This window comes from Aotus nancymaae, unplaced genomic scaffold (genome assembly GCF_030222135.1).
Source record: "Aotus nancymaae isolate 86718 unplaced genomic scaffold, 86718_ANA_hifiasm-v0.15.2.pri h1tg000003l, whole genome shotgun sequence".
NCBI lineage: Eukaryota > Metazoa > Chordata > Mammalia > Primates > Aotidae > Aotus > Aotus nancymaae.
In genome coordinates, this window is record NW_026988414.1 from 22954884 (window position 1) to 22973588 (window position 18705).

The 18705-nt window shown below is 41.3% G+C and overlaps 2 protein-coding genes across 3 annotated transcripts in view; one reads left to right on the forward strand and one right to left on the reverse strand.

Annotated features, from left to right (window-relative positions):
- ELP1 (elongator acetyltransferase complex subunit 1) overlaps positions 1-11851 on the forward strand; it is a 57744-nt gene extending 45893 nt beyond the window's left edge. For both annotated transcript variants that reach the window (XM_012439131.3, XM_012439133.2), the window contains 8 exons: positions 2935-2997; positions 3379-3439; positions 5000-5113; positions 5616-5727; positions 6427-6554; positions 7078-7232; positions 9913-9988; positions 11183-11851. In XM_012439131.3, the coding sequence (XP_012294554.2) occupies positions 2935-2997; positions 3379-3439; positions 5000-5113; positions 5616-5727; positions 6427-6554; positions 7078-7232; positions 9913-9988; positions 11183-11250 (777 nt within the window). In that variant the 3' untranslated portion in view covers positions 11251-11851. The remainder of the gene's footprint in view (positions 1-2934; positions 2998-3378; positions 3440-4999; positions 5114-5615; positions 5728-6426; positions 6555-7077; positions 7233-9912; positions 9989-11182) is intronic.
- A 5145-nt stretch (positions 11852-16996) lies between these two features.
- On the reverse strand, positions 16997-18486 carry ACTL7A (actin like 7A). The gene has a single exon (XM_012439020.2). The coding sequence runs from the start codon at positions 18423-18425 to the stop codon at positions 17121-17123; it is 1305 nt and encodes a 434-aa protein (XP_012294443.2). The 5' UTR covers positions 18426-18486; the 3' UTR covers positions 16997-17120.
- Positions 18487-18705: the final 219 nt, after the last annotated feature.

The following is an 18705-nucleotide window of genomic DNA, read 5'->3' on the forward strand; positions in this document are numbered from 1 at the left end:
ACTCTGTTGCTCAGGCTGGAGTGCAGTGGCACAATCATGGCTCACTGTAGTCTCAAACTCTTAGGCTCAAGCTATCCTCCCCGCTCAGCCTCTGGAGTAGTTGGGATTACAGGTGCATGCCACCATGTCTGGCTAATTTTTAATATTTTTTTGTAGAGATGGGGTCTCACTATGTTGCCCACACTGGTCTGAAACTCCTGGCCTCAAGTGATCCCTCCGCCTTGGCCTCCCAAAGTGCTGAGATTCCACATGTAAGCCACTGTGCCTGGCCAAGGTGATGGCTTAAAGCCATTGATTTGAGACGATTCCTTACTTTCTAGTTTAAGCATATAATGCCATAATTTTCCTCAAGCATCATTTCAGCTACATTATACAAATTTTGAAATGTTTGGTTTTCATTTTCTAATTTCCCTTGTGATTTCTTTATTGACCCTTGGCTTATTTAGAAGTGTGTTTAACTTGCAGATATTGGAGATTTGCCAGCCACCTTTTTGTTATTAATTTCTACTTTAATTTTATTGTGATTAGAGAGCATACATTTTATTAATTTAAATTTATAACATTTTAATTTATGATATGTTCTGTTTTAGGGAATGTTGTGTGTGTACTTGAAAAGAATATGAAAGCTACCATTATTGGATGGAGTGTCCTATAAATGTCAGTTAGATTACGTTGATCATGCTGCTCTAGATTTTTATGTCCTTATTGATTTCCTCACTACTTGCTCTATCAATGACTGGGGAAGTGTTAAAATCTCCCACTGCAATAATTTATTTGTCTATTTCTCCTTTCATTCTACCAGTGTTTGCTTCATGTATTTTGAAGCTCTGTTATAGGTGTGTAAATGCTTTTGAGTATGTCCTAGATGTATTCGTTTTGATATCCCTTTCTCTGTTACTATTTCTAATTCTGAATTCGACTTTAATGTTACTACTATAGCCCTTCCAGCTTTCTCTTGGTTAGTCTTTTCATTGCATATCTTTTTCTATCCTTTTACTTTTAATCTGTCTGAATATAGTTCTTATTTTGAAGGTGGGTTCCTTGTTAATAGTGTTAGTTGGTTCTTATTTTCTTTTTAATCTAATTTGACAATCTCTGCCTTTTAATTGGAGGGTTTAGACATTTGCACTGAATGTGATTACCAGTATAGTTGGATGTAAACCGTCTATCTTGCTGTTTTCTGTTTTGTTGATCCTTTGTTTCTTACATTTTTGTTTTTGTTGTTATTGTTGCTTTCTTTTGGATTTAGTATTTTTCATAATTCCATTTTACCTCCACTATTATAGGCTTATTAGCTATACTTCTTCATTTCAGTATTTTAGTGGTTGCTCTAGGATTTATAATAAATATCATTAATTGACCATATCTTTAGATAACAGTATACTACTTCGTATATAGTGTAAAAACCTTACAAGAGTATTCACTCTGTAATACTTTGTTATTGCTTTCACTTTAAGTGATCAATTACTGTTTAAGGAAACTTTTTAAAGACCTGTCTTTCATGTTTATTATTATTATTATTTTTAAAGAAGCTGGAAGGGATTTTTATTCAATATTTTCTGAGTTTTAAAAAACTGCTGGCCACTCAAAATGGATCAATAGCAAAAATTTAAGAGCTAAAACTCTTGAAGCCTGGGCACAGAGGTTCATGCCTGTGATTCCAGCACTTTGAGAGGCTGAGGTGGGAGGGTCACTTGAGCCCAGGGGTTTGAGACCAGCGTGGGCAACATAGAAAGACCTTGTTTCTGCAAAAAATAAAAACACAATTAGCCAGGAATGGTGGTGTGCACCTATATCCCAGCTTCTTGGGAGGCCAAGGTAGGAGGATTGCCCCAGCCCATAAGTTTGATACTGCAGTGAACTGAGTTAATGCCACTGTGCTTCAGCCTGGACAACAGAACAAGTCCCTGTCTCAAAGAAAACCAAAAAAAAAAGAAAAAGAAAAAGAAAGAAACTATAAAACTCTTAGAAGAAGACATAGGGTTAAATCTTTATGACTTTGGATTTGGCAATGGACTGTTAGAATTAACATCAAAAACACAATCAATAAATTGATAAATTGGATTTAATAAAAATTAAGAACTTTTTTGTATCAAGGACATTATCAAGAATGTGAAAAGACAACATATAGAATGGAAGAAGATATTTGCAAATCATATATTTGATAAAGGCTTAATATCCAGAATATGTAAGGAACTCCTACAGCTCAACAACAAAAAGCCAGATAAATCAATTTTTGAAATGAGCAAAGGTCTGTAATACCAGCTACTTAGTAGGTTGAGACAGGAGAATTGCTTGAGGGTAGGAGTTCAAGACCAGCCTGGACAGCATAGTGAGACCCTGTCTCTAAAAAAATTTTTTTTGATTAGCTGGGTGTGGTGGCATATGCCTGTAGTCCAAGCTACATGGGAGACTGAGGCAGGGGGATCACTTGAGGCCAGGAGGTCAAGGCTGCAGTGAGCTATGATTGTGCCACTGCACCTCAGCCTAGGCAACAGAGCAAGACCCTGTCTGAGAAAAAAAAAAAATGAACAAAAAGAATTTAGAAGATTGTTATCCTAGTCTACTATATTTCAAAGTGTGGTCTTGTTAACAATTCTGGAACCCACCTTAACCTGCTGAATCAAACTTGGTAGTAAAGCTGGGGAGATGGACATATCTAACAGACCTTTCTGGTGGTTTTCATGTCCAGGCATGCAGAGAGATGATGCTTACCTTGTGTTTTGTCATTATTTTCAGAATTTGCACCCCTTCCTTATCTTTTGTATCAGTATTTATGGAGACATGAACTCTAGGACAGGCATGATGCTGAGAACTAGGAGTTCTCCCCTGGCCAGGGAGAGAGAGGCAGGTCTGTGGTTAGTTTTGCAGTTGGCTGTGATGACATCTGACATGCTGTCTTCACCTGTTGTCATCTTCCTGTTCCTTTGTCAGGATTATGAAGAAGCTGTGCTCTTGCTGTTAGAAGGAGCTGCCTGGGAAGAAGCTTTGAGGCTGGTAAGAATCTTTTAAATCCTCCAGACGTTGCGTGCTAAGCAGGGAGAGCAAGCAAGAGATTCCAGGTCAGTTGGAATCGTTTGTCTTCTGAGGTTCGTGAAATTAAGTAAAAATAGGTCGGGTTCCTGGCTTAAGGAAAAGCAGTGTTTTTAAAACCATTTTTATCATCCTTGATGATGTTTTGGAATTAGTCCTCCACATTTGAAATATTACTGTTTTTTTACTGAAATGAGTTGAATTTCCTTGGCTGCCTTGTAGGAGGCCTATTTTTCAGGAAAATATTCTGATTGCCTCTGAAAGTAATCCATGTCTTTCTAAGTATCTTAACCCTCCAGTGACTAGAAGTTTTCCTGCCTAAAATTACTGTGTTTTTCCTTCTAGGTATACAAATATAACAGACTGGATATTATAGAAACCAACATAAAGCCTTCCATTTTAGAAGGTGAGGTTTCCATTTTAGATAGAATTCCTCATTTGAAAGTATAGAAAAGGGGAGGAGAGAGAGATGAGAGAGTCTCCTCCTATTAATATGTTTTCTTAATCATATGTCATGTAGACTCAATAAAAATTACCCACTGGATATAATATTTAATTCTCACTAGAATTTTTAAATATACTGAACTATTAAATGGTAACAAATAAAATATTTGAATGTTAGAAACCTGTGATAAAATATGATTAAGAATTTTTGTATTTGGGAATAGTTGGTAAACTTGAATATGAGCTATATTGTAACAATGATAAATTTCTGCTATTTAATAATCATGTTGTAGTTGTGTAAAATAATATCCTTTTATTCTTAAGAGATAAATGCTGACGTATTTGGGAATGAAGGATCATATCTCTGCCTTACTCTCAAAAGGTTTTACAAAAGTAATAATGAAGGAGGCTGAGGCAGGAGAATTGCCTGAACCCAGGAGGCGGAGATTGCGGTGAGCCGAGATCGCGCCATTGCGCTCCAGCCTGGGTATCAAGAGCGAAACTCCGTCTCAAAAAAAAAAAAAAAAAAAAAAAAAAAAAGTAATAATGAATGTGTGCATGCATGCAGAGAAACAGGAAGCAAAAAATATGTCAAAATGTTAATAACTGGTAAATCTAGGTGAAAGGTATATGTGTGTTTGTAGAACTATTACAACTTTTATGTTTCAAAGTATTTTTTAAAAATAACCTTCTCAAATGAAGTCTGTGGTTCTTAGAGAACATATGAATATTACCAGTTCTAGAATACTCAGATGGTCACTGTGACCCCTTAAAAGCAAAGTGTAGAAGAAAGACATGAATTTGACTTACAGAACCTTAGGGAGTGGTTGATTTTGATTTTAAGCTCTGCCTTTTTATGCAAATCCACCCTGTAAGTAACATCTGGCCTTTCTGACAATTTACATGTATGCATATTCTTACCTTGTCTGTCAATTAAAACGTTGCTGGGTGCTTTTTGTGTCATTCACTTTAGGTACCTCTAACTGGGTATTAAAAGTATCATTCCTTGTCTATAATAATCTAACCAGCTCTTACTTGGATTTTCACCACTAATGAGAACCTTTCTTAGAAAAATGCTGATAATTCATCTGCATAGGCCCAAAACCTATTCATAAAATACATCCTTGGATAGTAGTATTTTGCTTTTTTAAAAGTATTCTACTAGTGTCAATTTTCTCTTGTGTATTTTTCCACTGGACAGTATTTTTAAGAAATCATTAGACACATTTATTCCACATCCATGGGCACTTCTTACTTTTGTTAACTGAGATACCAAGTCTTCGTTCAGGTGATTTTACAAGTTCAGTGGTAGAGCATATTCTGTGATAATGTTGATGAACTCTACGGTCTGGGCTATCAGTCTCTAGTTTGTTAATGCTTATTAAGGAAAAAAGCTTACTTGGAAAACCTAGTAACCTCTTTCTTTTCGTTGAATTCTAACCCTCTTTCATTGCTCCCCACCTTTAATCTTTTGTCTTTGCTTAAACATTATGCTCACACTGTTTTTCATTCTGCATCTCAGCCCAGAAAAATTATATGGCATTTCTGGACTCTCAGACAGCCACATTCAGTCGCCACAAGAAACGTTTATTGGTAGTTCGAGAGCTCAAGGAACAAGCCCAGCAGGCAGGTCTGGGTGAGTGTCTGCGTGAAGACCATCGACACATGCGGGGACTGGGGGCTGGGTAACGCCGCACATTGTCTAAGTTGCTTAGTGTTCCTCCTGCATTCTGATTACTGTGCCATGGGGAAGTGTGAGGCCTCTATGGAGCCCCTTCAGGTCTCTCTGTGTCTGTTTGTGTGTTGGTGAAGGGCGGGACCAAGCATGAATGGGAAGAGCTCTGCCAGACCTTCCCACCGACCCCATTCAACCAGAGCAGCTGACCACCTCCATGTCTTAGAAAATGAGTTTCCTCATTTCCAGAAAAAACACAGAAGAAAAAAAATTCAGGAACTACTGGTTGACAGTAGTAATCACTGTATTTAATATTATCTCATTCATTTTGAGATCAACTTGGCAATAATTTTCATCCATCCTTTGATGTGCCCCAGTTGACTCTAGTCAATTTACCTCCCTGAAGATAAACCCACACATTAGCAGGCAGTGTTTTCATCTGCTTCTGGTTCTTCTTTTCTAGATGATGAGGTACCCCACGGCCAAGAGTCTGACCTCTTCTCTGAAACTAGCAGTGTTGTGAGTGGCAGTGAGATGAGTGGCAAATACTCCCATAGTAACTCCAGGATATCAGCGTACGTATCACATTTATTCAGCACACTGACCATGCTCTGAGCACACGGGGCAAGTAGAAGCAAATAGATTTGTTTTCTACTGGGACAGTGTAGTGGGAGTGGGGAGAATATTCTTCAATGCTGTGTGGAAGTTGTTCAAAGACTTTTCCAGCATATCTAAGAGATTAAACTTGGCATTGAAAGGTGTTTCCTCCTCAGCTTCATGGCCTGTGTGTTTTCCCATTTCCTTTGAGGCAGTTCCTCCACTGAGTGCTCAGTTTATATTAACATCTGATTTTTACTCTTTGAACAAATGTTGTGACTAAAGTATAGGCACCGAAAAAGTGAAAAGATCAGGCTTCTTTAATTCAAAATCAGGATAGGAAAAGACCATGAATGTAAGATAAGTCATCACACTTTTACCTAATAGAGTATTTTGTCAGAAATATTTATTGAACACCCATATGGTAGGTGCAGTAGGTGTGACCAAAAACTTACAAGGAGATAGGAATTATAAGAGCTTATAGTCTTGCTTTAGGATATGTAAAACAGTGCAAGATTATATATTTAAACTGAATTACACTGTCAGAATTTAAAATGGAGATCTGTGAAGTTGTGTCGGGTGATCAGAAACTGCAAGAAAGTAGCCAGGCAAGGTAGCACGTGCCTATAGTCCTAGCTACTCAGCAGGCTTAAAAATATCTGTGTAATTTCTAACAGGAGATCATCTAAGAATCGCCGAAAAGCAGAGCGGAAGAAGCACAGCCTCAAAGAAGGCAGTCCGCTGGAGGACCTGGCCCTCCTGGAGGCACTGAGTGAAGTGGTGCAGAACACTGAAAACCGGAAAGGTATTTTATCAGTCCTGCTGATGATTCCTGACCACATACAATAGTAAACAGGCAGCACAGACAGGCAGAGTTCAGTAGATGATGAAGCTACAATTTTCCCAATATTAGGAAAGATGAGAACTTTTGTCCAGAAATGTCATGTCAGCACACATTCCTGCAGCAGCCCTTCTTAGCTGGTAACTGAGAAGCCTTCCTTCATTTGGCACCCCCCTAACTGAACTGTGACAGATGCTTAAGCAAGGATAAAGGATTGTGAGACACTGCTGTCTGCTTGGGACCCAGTGTGCTTGATTTTCTTTTCATAATACATACACATGTATCACATACACATGTACTATGAAAAGAAAATCAAGCACATTGGGTCCCAAGCAGACAGCATTTGGGAAGAAAAAAGATAATGTGGGAGAAAGGACTTGCAATGGGAATTATAGACATTTTTTTGCTTGGGAGAGAAGCTATGGTACGATTCTATCAATGGAGCTGGGAACGTAACTTACCACTCTTTCAAATTTCTTTTCTCTAGATGAAGTATACCATATTTTAAAGGTACTCTTTCTCTTTGAGTTTGATGAACAAGGAAGGGAATTACAGAAGGCCTTTGAAGATACGCTGCAGTTGATAGAAAGGTCACTTCCAGAAATTTGGACTCTTACCTACCAGCAGAATTCAGCTACCCCTGTAAGTCTTCTCAAAGACAGTGTGCATTTTTTCATCATTTTCATAGGTTATTATCACACAGTCCCCAAGTGAAAAAGTTTTCCTATTCTTAAAACATAAGATGCCATAGTTAAATTATCTTAGATTTGTGTTGAAGCTGTCAGTAAAATTTTATATTGCCTGTAGAGTGACTAGTACACCTTGGCTTAGGTTAAATGGGCTGTCATTTTCCTTTCTGGATGAAGGAGCTGTCATGGAGAAAATGGGAAAGTCACGTAGTTGCTCGTGGCCTTCAGTGAGGTTGGAGTGGGGGATGGGGGGATGATGGGATCAGAGATGGCCTGTCACTTTACATTTCAGAACTCATGGATAGGATCAGGTTTTAAAGGGACCCCAGGCAATTGCTTTTCCTTTTGTTTTATGAAAAATTTGACTTGTCACTTCTCTGTTGTTATGATGGACTTTGCTAGTTGTGTTTAGGCTGAATCAGGTCTGTATCGCAGAATTCTAATGTATTGCCATCTGTTTACTTTTTACATCTCTGTTCACTCTCTTATACCTCAAGTCTATTGTTAAGAATTTGATTTGGATTCAAAAAGGCTGGTAATCAAGATCCAGAAAGGAAAACAAAAGTCGTACCTATTATTTTATCACAGAATTTAATATATGGATTGGTTAAGTAAGTGTTAGAGGACTAAACAAGGCAAAAGGAAAATACAGAAGAAGGATATCGAGGTAGCTATAGGAAGCAGCTTTACCCCTCCAGCTGAGGGAACAGGAGTTAGGGATTATTAGCATTTAGAATCCTGGAGGTAGGCCCTGCAGAGCTGGCTCTTGAACCTCTGAGAGGAGAGTGCCAGCCAGCTAGTCCTGGCATTTCTCAGGGGGCATGATGAGGCTGGTTCCGGGCATACAGAAGAAAATGGGAACTGGAAGGAACAGCTGCTGCTGGGGTAAAAGCCACTCAGTCAAGAAACAAATCTTTTGTTCTTCTTCCAGCCTTGTACTCCGCCTCTGGTGTTCACTGTAGGCAGGACATGATGGGAAGCCAGCGGCAAGGAGGAATGTCTTTCAGGTGCCCAGCCCCAGCATCATAAGCAGTGGACAGAAGTGGGGGTTGGAGCTGAGAGATTACAAATCAGCTCACTGTTTAGAAACACATAAGCTTATTGTGTCTTGATTTCCTCAGTTAGAAATAGCCATAGACTTCCCTGTGTGCTTCAGTAGAATGTTTTGAAGATTAAATAAGAGAATGAATGTAAAAGCACTTTACAAACCACAGAAATAAAAGCAACTAGAAATCAGGACCCACAACTTCTTGAATTTATTGTAATAGGTATTTCTTAGAAGAAATGTGGTCATTATCTTCAAAACTATAGTACTTTTGAAGATAATTATTTTTGCTTTTTGAGACAGGGTCTCACTCTGTTGCTCAGGCTGAAGTACAGTGATCACCACTCACTGCAGCCTCAACCTCCTTGGGCTTAGGTGATCCTCCCCCACTTCAGCCTCTTGAGTAGCTGGGAATACTGGTGCATGCTATAACACCTGGCTAATTTTCAAATTTTCTGTAGAGACAGGGTGTCACTATGTTGCCCATAGTGTCTTGAACTCCTGGACTCAAGCGATCTGCCCACCTCAGCCTCCCAAAGTGCTGGGACTACAGGCATGAGCCACCGCACCTGGCTTGAAGATAATACTTTATAATACCACCCCCATGCTATCTCCTCCCCTCGTCTCTTCTGATCACATGATCATATTAAGTTCTTTTTTTTTTCTTGGTCTGTTACCCAGGCTAGAGTGCAGTGGTGGTATGATCAATCACAGCTTGCTGCAGCCTCAAATGCCTGGGCTAAAGCAGTCCTCCCACCCCAGCCTCCTGAGTAATTGGGACCACAGGTGCACACCACCATGCCCAGCTAATTTTAATGGTTTTTTTTGTAGACATGGGGAGGAGGAGTCTTGCTGCGTTGCCCAGGTTGGTCTTGAACTCCTGACCTCAAGTTATCTGCCTTGGCCTCCCAAAGTACTGAGGTTACAGGTGTGAGCCGCTGTGCCTCCCACATTAAGTTCTAAGACATCGATTTTATGATTGTGGTTTTGTTCTGGTTGGTGAAGTATGGTTGTAGTACGTGCAGAATACCATGACTGACTTCTCATGGTGTTGCTCTTGAGAGTGTACCATCAAGGGAGTGCACTAACCAGGGGTGTGTCTGTGCCCAGAGGCTCGCTGCAGGCTTGAAATTCCTGTGAAGTCTAGTGTTTTACCTGGAGCACATGTGCAGAGTTTGCATTCCACTCCATAGTATGCACATATTTGTATTTGTTTCAACCTAAAGATGTTCATTTCCCACAACTCTTTGAGTATAATTGATTCTCTATGTATTCATAGCCTCTTTTACTATTTCCCCTCTCCTCAGGTAGTGACTTGCTCCTTTGGAAAAGGCCAGGATATATCATTGTAGAGTTTCTTTTCTTCTCCCCGACCCCTCATCTTTACCTTGTTCTGGGGGAAAGAAGAACTAGAGGTCTGAGTTGCAACTGGCAAATTAAAATCACATTGGGAAAGAGAATTACTGTGTTTCACACCATACCAGTAGAAATGACAGGCTGTTTCCTGCTGGTAGGGATTTGGCCTTTGATATTGGCAGTCTTGAGAAGTATTAGATACCTTTGCTAATACAGACTGTTTTCTCCTTAGGTTCTAGGTCCCAATTCTACTGCAAATAGTATCATGGCTTCTTATCAACAACAGAAGACTTCAGTTCCTGTTCTTGGTTAGTATTTCTTCTCATTTAATATTACAATACTAAGCAGAAGGAATATCTTTCTGTAAGTATTGAGAAGGTCAGCAGTATGGGGCCGGGTGTGGTGGCTCACACTTGTAATCCCAGCACTTTGGGAGGCTGTGGTGGGCAGAACGAGACCAGGAGTTTTGAGACCAGCCTGGGCAGCATGGTGAAACCTCGTCTCTACAAAAATTAGCCAGATATGGTGGTACACACTTGTAATCCCAGCTACTTGGTAGACTGAGGCAGGAGAATCACTTGACCCCGGGGGGTCAGGGCTGCAGTGAGCCATGATCATGCCAATGTACTCCAGCCTGGGCAATAGAACGAGACCCTGTCTCAAAAAAAGAAAGAAAGGAAAAGGTATATGCAGATTTTTGACTGTGCAGCAGGGGGTCCACACCCATAATCCCACCCACATTTAAGGATCAACTGTAATTTTTAATGTCTGTATGGCTCATATGTATAGATTTACTGCTGGAAGTTTATCATAAATAATGCTGAAAAAAGAAAATCCTTATATAGATCCATAAATTCTCATATCTCTTATCTCTTCTTCCTGTATATGATTCCTGGTTAGAAAAGAAACTTAACAAATGTAAGTGAAAGAGTGCCTGGGAGTTTTAGGTTACAATGACAGAATCTTTTCCTAACCCTCTCTCTCCATTTACTTTTTTTTTTAAGCAGGGGCATCTTTATTGATCAACGTGTTTGTCAAAGTTTCATCATAAAGTAGTTTCTGTCCATTAACTTCACTTAACTGAATATGTGCTACTACATTTTGCTATTCCTTGAAAATTGAGATAGACTTTACATATATAGTGAAATGCAGAGATTTCAGATGTACAATTTGATGAGTTTTAATAAATGTATACAGCCATGTAACTACTGCCACTACCCTTCCCCTTCCCCCAGTTTGAAATACAGAACATTCTTCCACTTTGAATCACTGGGTGAGCATGCCTGAGGTTGAAATGCAGTCCCTCCTCTCAGGGCAGGGCCTCCAGGCTGTGTTTGCTCTGTCTGGCCTGGAGGTTGCAGGGGTAGTAGACACATGGACTCTGGCTCTGATGGTTTTGTTGCTGCAAACCCCACCTGCCTTGTTTGTTTAGTTTAGAATTACTTCCTCAGCTCCTACCAAGAGTATGTCTGTCACAATTTCCCTTCCTTTCTTACTTTTAGATGCTGAGCTTTTTATACCACCAAAGATCAACAAAAGAACTCAGTGGAAGCTGAGCCTGCTAGACTGAGTGACCGCAGTTAGGAGGGCTCTGACAGAGAAGGCCATTTCCATTCATTCCTGTTGTCGTATCACCACTTGCTCTTTGAGGCCTGGGTACTGAGAACTGGAAAGAGTAAGATGATAACTTACCTTAGCATTGCCAAGAACTGCTGTGTGCACCAGACAGACAGCAAGCAATTCTATTTATTTTATTTTGTGTATACATCTTAATCATTAGCAAGACATTAAGCTTGCTAATGTCTTGCATAACCAGTATAGCATCATTTTGTAAGAATTATTGTTCTTTCACTTGGGCTATTTGAGAGCATAATTATGGTAATCATGAGATTGGGTTTCCTTCCCAGCTACAGGTCTGATTCATATTGGGACCTTGGACAAGTCACAGTAAATGATTTGTGCCTCTGTTCTTCATGGATTAATTGGAAATAATGTTTCATGGTTTCTACCTCAAAAGTGTGAAAACAAGAAATGTTTCTAAATTGTCCTTTTTTATTGGAGGAGAAGATTACAATGGCTATTATTGCTACATTTGGTCAAATGTAATCACTTAAATGGCTTCTTGTCACCTTAAATGAAAGCAGAATAAAAAGTATCCTTTGAAATTATAAGCCCTCGTTTGCTGACAGCTATTATTTTGTAACACCTTACCAGGTCATGTGCTTTCAGTTATAACTAGGCTGAGCCTCCTATAATTACAGTGCCTATAGGGACTGTTTTACTGCCTGTGTATTTTCTGCTGGAGAGTTAGCAGCGTTAGAGCTTGAACAGATTAGAATTTCTAAACAGTATCATGCACATTTGGTGTGAGTGATCAGTGTGCATTGTATGGCATGCATGGTTGTGAATTCTCTGTTCTCCAAATACTGCTTTCTTTAACTCAGATATTTTTGTTAGTCGAGGTCACTTCATTTATTTTTCTTTGTGGTGCTTACCTGTCTTTTATACAGTTCTCCACCCCCCCAAAAAAACTGTCTCAAAATGAGAATATTTTCTTTTTATAGTGAGTCTAGAAAACGCCCAGTTCATTCTGATAACAGTTGTGTGGCTGATCCTTGGGTAAGGTTAAAAATTCTTCCATGTTTTAAACATCAGAACTAGACCTTCCTTACTATGTCTTAGTCCATTTGTGTTTCTATAATAACAACCAGCTTGAGTGAAAACTCACTCATTACCACAAGGATGGCACCAAGCCATTTATGTAGGATCTGCCCCTGTGACCAAAACACCTCCCATTAGGCCCTACTTCAAAAACATTGGGGATCACATTTCAACATGAGGTTTAGGGAAACAAATGCCCAAACTATAGCACTGTACAGAAACTAACAGGAAATGCTACTTTTGATCCTCAAAGAATTGATGTAGCTCAAATTGTAATTTTAGAAGCCTTTCCCAGTAAAGCAAGATGTTAACTATAGAATCAGTCTGGGGGTATTCACTGTGTAATATAACTTTTATGTATGCTTGAACATTTTCACAAAATAATAGGTTTTTTTTAAAGAAGAGGAAGAAGATACACTTTGCTTTGGAGAAAGCTACTTTTTGACTTATACTCCTAATAGATTTGCTGTAATTAAGTGCTCAATATTGAAAGGCTGCAAGTACTTTGTAACCACTCATTGGCATAAGTAAATAAGCATGATAACTTATATGGCATTTAAATATATTATAGTGCTCTTTCTTTAGGTAATTGTAATGGGACCCATGCTGATAGATTGGAAATAGAAGTAAATATGTCTATTGATAATGGTGTGAATTTTCATGGACATTCAGTTTCCTTAAATAATGTATTGAAGCAGCAAGAAATAATTTGTTTGAATGCAAATTACTATTAATTACTGTTTCTCTCATCTGAGCAGGATTGGATTTTGTTCATTTTTAGAAGAAGGAGGCAGGAGGAGACCTTCCAAATTGAGGCAAAGCCAAGAATTCATGGGGGAAAATGGAGTGTATGAGAAAAGGAGAAAACTCCTCTGAGTGATGAATGGTTCATTTTGGGGAAAGATTCTGTCAAGTTTTAGAAAAGAGTACATAATTTGGACTCTATCCCACAGCAAGTTCATGCTGCAATAAGCTAAAACCTTCACTTTTCTTCATTCCATTGAGTCAGATAGCTTTGCTCAGATGCTCTAAACTTCAGAGGGAACTTGCAGGAGATGGTCTTCTTTAGTCAAAGTCCATTTTAAATTAATGCTTTGTAAAAAACTGAGGCCAGGCACGGTGGCTCACGCCTGTAACCCCAGCACTTTGGGAGGCTGAGGTGGGTGGATCATGAGGTCAGGAGTTTGAGACCAGCCTGGCCAACATGGTGAAACCCTCTTTCTACTAAGAACATACACACAGAAAATAGCAGGGCATGGTGGCAGGCACCTGTTATCCTAGCTACTCAGGAGGCTGAGGCAGGAGAATCGCTTCAAACCAGGAAGGCGGAGGTTGCAGTGAGCCAAGATCATGCCACTGCACTCTAGCCTGGGCAACAAGAGTGAGACTTATCTAAAAAACAAAAAACTGAGCAGGAACAATTTTAATTTTTTTAGTATGCTGTTATGGATGTAGCTTGGCATAACTTCTTAGCCCTGCTGCATATTTTAAATTTAATTATATATGCATGTATATGCATATACATTTGAGAGATTTGTCATAGCAATAACTGAAAAGGTTGTTTTTAAAAATAAGTAAAACTGACAATGCTTAGTAACTTTAGGTGACTGCAAATTTGAGAAGCAAAATTAGATTTGTTCTTCCTCTTCTGTTGGTTATTGTATTCCATATCCTCCAGAAGCACCACCTGCACAAGCCCTTAGGAGTCTTTGGCTGTTCTCTCTTGTCTGTCATACTTATTAGTAACTAGGTGAGAATAAACATCTTAGGAGCTAGGTAGCTGTAAATATTCACGAGGCCATAGATAAGACAAGGCTAATTTGATAACATTTAGCAGTGCTGAAGGCCTGCTTTGGATTCACGTGTTCTTGTGTTCTCTGTGCTCCCTGAGCCCTTGCCTGTGCCTGCGGTGGGCTGCTCCACCTCTATTATTGGCTCTAAAGTCCCAGAACCTTTAAGAACAACAGTTGTCCTGTTGTCCTCCTGGTATAAAGGAAAGAACAAGTCTTTGGGCCATGTTTCCAACCATCTTAGCATTCTTGGACAAAGTCAATCTCACTGAGCCTTGCTTTCCTTCAGTCTGTGTGTGCCCATCAAGCTAATCAGAGTTTCTCAATGGCACTGTTAACATTTTGGTTCATATCATTCTTTCTTTGGGTGTTGGGAGGTGCTGCCCTGCACATCATAAGATTTTTAACAACTTCCCTAGCCTCTTACCCCTAGATGCTAGTAGTACACACTCCCACTCCTGTGATGAGAACCACAAATATCTTTAGACATTGTTAAATGTCCCCTACAGGCCAAAGTGGCCCCCACTTGAGAACTACTGTGTTAACTTCCAAATACTTAGTAAAACTATCTTTTTTTAAGAGGAGATTCTCTTTTTCTACTAAGGCATACTTGTGAGGATCAAGTGAGAAAATTCGTAAAGTGCTTTGAAAAAGACTGCGCAGTTGCTCAGCCTTCAATTGATATTTTTTGTTTAAAAATGAACATTGAGGCCCAGGAAGGTCTGGAGACGTCCATCCTTCAGAACCACCTCCCAATCCTCCTCTTCATTAAGACCCTTTCCCTTTCAGGGATCTTTGATGTGGGGTTCATATACCCCTAAGGAATCGGTAGATAGAGCATATTTCTGTATGATAGGTTTCCTCTGTAATCAAGCATTTTATTTTACGTATTTTAAAACATGATTCTAAGAAGAGGTTCATGGGTTTATCACCCTGCCAAAGAGGTCCAAAGGTTAAGAACTAATCAGACTTCAACTTGCCCCTCAGTGAATGATCATGGAGTGTTGACAGTAAAGCAGTTTGGGCAGAAACTGAGGTAAAGATGTCCCTCTCTCTCAGGTCAGTGTACCCAACTCCTGATTCCTTGACAGTCCACCATAAGGCTTAGTCATCCTTGCTGAACCATAGGATCCTCACATGCTCCTCTGTGGCTCTCTCTCTGCTAGTGCCAGCCAGATACTCTTACTGACCAGACCTGAATCCAGGGTCAGGCCCTTTAGGCCTTTCAAGGCTATCTAGGCAAACCTGGAATCTGTGAGGGTGGCTCTGGAGGGCTTGTCCTTGGAGATGGTGGAGGTGCCAACAGAATATGCCTTTGAGTGCCTGTGTGGCTAAGGACTATAGTAAGAGACTTTGGCCTTCTGTATAAGAGTAGAAACCTAAAGATACTAGCTAGCTATTGTGAGCACCTCCAGGAGTCTAGATACTGGCATTCAAATGTTTTTCACTGTTTTTAAAATAAGCTGTGTGAGGTATATGCATTCATACCCAGTTTTGCCGGCAAACAAACAAACTCAAGTCACACAGCTTGGGGGTAGCAAAATAGTGTTTCATACCCCAGAGTCCAGAGCCCATGTTCTGTTCACTATTGTATGCACTCACTAGTGTTCAGATTCTGAACTTTAAAGACAGGACAAAGAGTGTATTCGGGGGCTGTTCTAAAGAATCTCCAATTTAAAGTGCTCATATTACAGACTCCCCCTGCAGGAACACCATAGAGCTTGCTGGGCCCTGGAAGGGCTTCCCTGGCTACTAAGAGTCTCTGTATTCCTTTGGGCTCCCACTCCCCAGTTGGGTTAGCATGACCCACATAGGGTAGCCTCCCATAGACCCAGCAGCCTCTATCCTGAGCACATCCCACACTCCAACTGTGTGTGTTATAGGCTAATGGAGAATCCAGTCAGCTGGGAGATGAAGTGTCTAGAGAATGACTGTGGCTTCAATCCCTAACCTCTGGTGATAACCCAAGATAAACCTTACTTCAGTTTTTAAAAAGGGAAATCTGTAATCCCAGCACTTTGGGAGGCCAAGGCGGGCAGATAACGAGGTCAAGAGATCGAGACCATCCTGGCCAACATGGTGAAACCCTGTCTGTACTAAAAAATACAAAAATTAGCTGGGCGTGGTGGTGTGTGCCTATAGTCCCAGCTACTTGGGAGGCTGAGGCACGAGAATTGCTTGAACCCGGGAGGCGGAGGTTGCAGTGGGCTGAGGTCGCACCACTGCACTCCAGCCTGGCGCCTGGCGACAAAGCAAGACTGTCTCAAAAAAAAAAAAAAAAAAAAGAGAAATCTGTATAGCACTTGTTCTCTGAAGAGTTGCCCTTTAGGGCACCTACATATGCCTTGCTTGTAATATGCTAGGCTTCAGCAGCCCATCACTGTGTTGGCTTAGTAAGAACTGGTATTGAGATATAAATGGACTGTTGGAACTAAAAAACTCCTGTTAAAACAGGACTCAGACAGCTTTGCCAGCTCTTTCCAAGCCCTCAGGGTTGCTGATGAAGTATGAAATGGACACTGATGCTTTGTGGGAGATTGCCCTGTTACAGCATATTTCCTGTTGGCATTTATAGAAAGGGAACTGCTTATATGCCCCAACAGCATTTACCCTCTAATCTTCATTGCACTTCACCTTCCAAGCAGAGTTTAACCATAAAGTAGTTCCAAAAGTGGGGAATGCACAAAATAAGGGGCAGCATAATTTTAGAGCAAGTGACTGTTTAAGCATTCCACATACAATGCATGTCCTTTTTTGTTCATCCTCCCCCTACTCTTGCTTTTGTTTTGGGAAATGTATATTTTAAGGCAGATGCCGCATGTGTGAAGTTGTTCTTATTAGGTCAGGAAGCAGAGAAACACACTGTGGAGGGGCATGTGAGGACTGTTTAATGCTACAGGAATAAGCCCCGGCTCTACCCGCTGTGTGTAGGAGTGCTCACCCAGCCAAAGGCATGCACGGCCAGTGCAGCGGCCATCCTCATCGCCGTTCAGAAGCACCTTCTGTAGAGGAAGAAAGGTCCATGTTCCTCGTACTCAACGCGGTGGACCCACAGTGGTTGGAAACCCTGAAGTGAGGCCAGGATGGAGCCACCGGTCCACACGGCACTGTCTCTCTCGGGCAACACGCTTACCTGCGGGCTGTCATTGGGACACATGCTGCTTAGCTCCTTCTGCAGATGGTTAGGGAAGCCACTGAGCATCGTGCTGCCCCCGCAGAGCAGGATGTTCCCCATGAGGTCCCGTTTGAGGGCGATGTCACACTTGTTAAGGCAGGACACAGTCTGGGTGTGGAGGCCCAGCTGTATGGACTTGATGAGAGACGGCTTGAAGAACATCTCTGAGCAGAGGAACCTTTCCTGACCCAGGTGAATCTCCTTTCCATCCGGCAGCACGTAGTGCATCATATGCTCACTGAGAGGGACTTTCTTCTCTTCAATGGGATCCAGGGCCACAAAGCAGCATTTCTTCTTGATGTCCTCCACGATGCCTATCTGGTCCTGGGTAAATACGTTCCCTGCACTGTTCAGCAGGCCCAGCAGGTAGGCTGTCAGGTCAGAGCCCGTGTAGTCTAGCCTTCCGGTGATGCTGGGCAAAGGATAACCCTCATAGATGGGGACCACATAGGACACGCCATGGCCAACCTCCATCACCAGGCCAGAGGTCCTTCCATAGGAGTACATGGACAGGCGGGACTGATAGGCGATGTGCATTGCAGGGGTGTTGAAGGCTTCAAACAGCATTTCCGCGTACTTCTCTCTGTTGGTGTGTGGGCTCAGTGGTGGGTCTGAAACCAAGACTGCATGCTCCCCCGGGGCAATCTTCATCTCTTGTCGGAAGAGATATTCCCAGATATCCTGCACTGTATCCCAGTCCACGATGATGCCATGTCGCAGAGGATTAACTAGCTTGAGATGAACATTTGCATTGTTGAGTTCCTGCCCCACAAAAGTCTCCTTGCGATTATCCCCAGTCTTAGCGGTCTCCATGTAGGGCTTGCCCACTGTTGTGGAGATCTTGTGAGTGGGTCTTGGCAGGCCGGCAAAGCCACATTTACAGTAGCCAGTGCCCAGGTCCACGACCACTGCTTTGGTCACCTCCTGCCTGGGCCTCTCCGTGGCTGCCTTTGATTCAGTAGGTTCTTGTGGCTCTGAACTACGGCCGACCCACACGGCCCGCTTCGCTGGGCCATCCCTTAAGGAGGCAGTCTGGAGGGCCTGTGTCTGCCCGGGGGCCTGGTTACCCACCGTCTTGGCAGGCCCATCCCCTATGAGTGCTGCTGGTGGAGCCCACATGTTGTCAAGAGTCGTACCACTAACTCTCAGAAAATTCCTCAATCCCACTGGATTCAAGGCCGAAAGGTCTAAATCAGAGGATACCATGAGAATTTTCCCAACAATGACATCACTAATTATGATGTAATCTGTTGACCTGGCCTTTCTAGATACTGCAAACCTTTATCCTGATTAGCTTCCTGTTTCTGCTATAACTAATTACCATGGATTTAGTGGCTTAAAACAACTTAAAAACAACTCACAGCTATTATCTTACTGTTTTGGAGGTCAGAAGTTTATA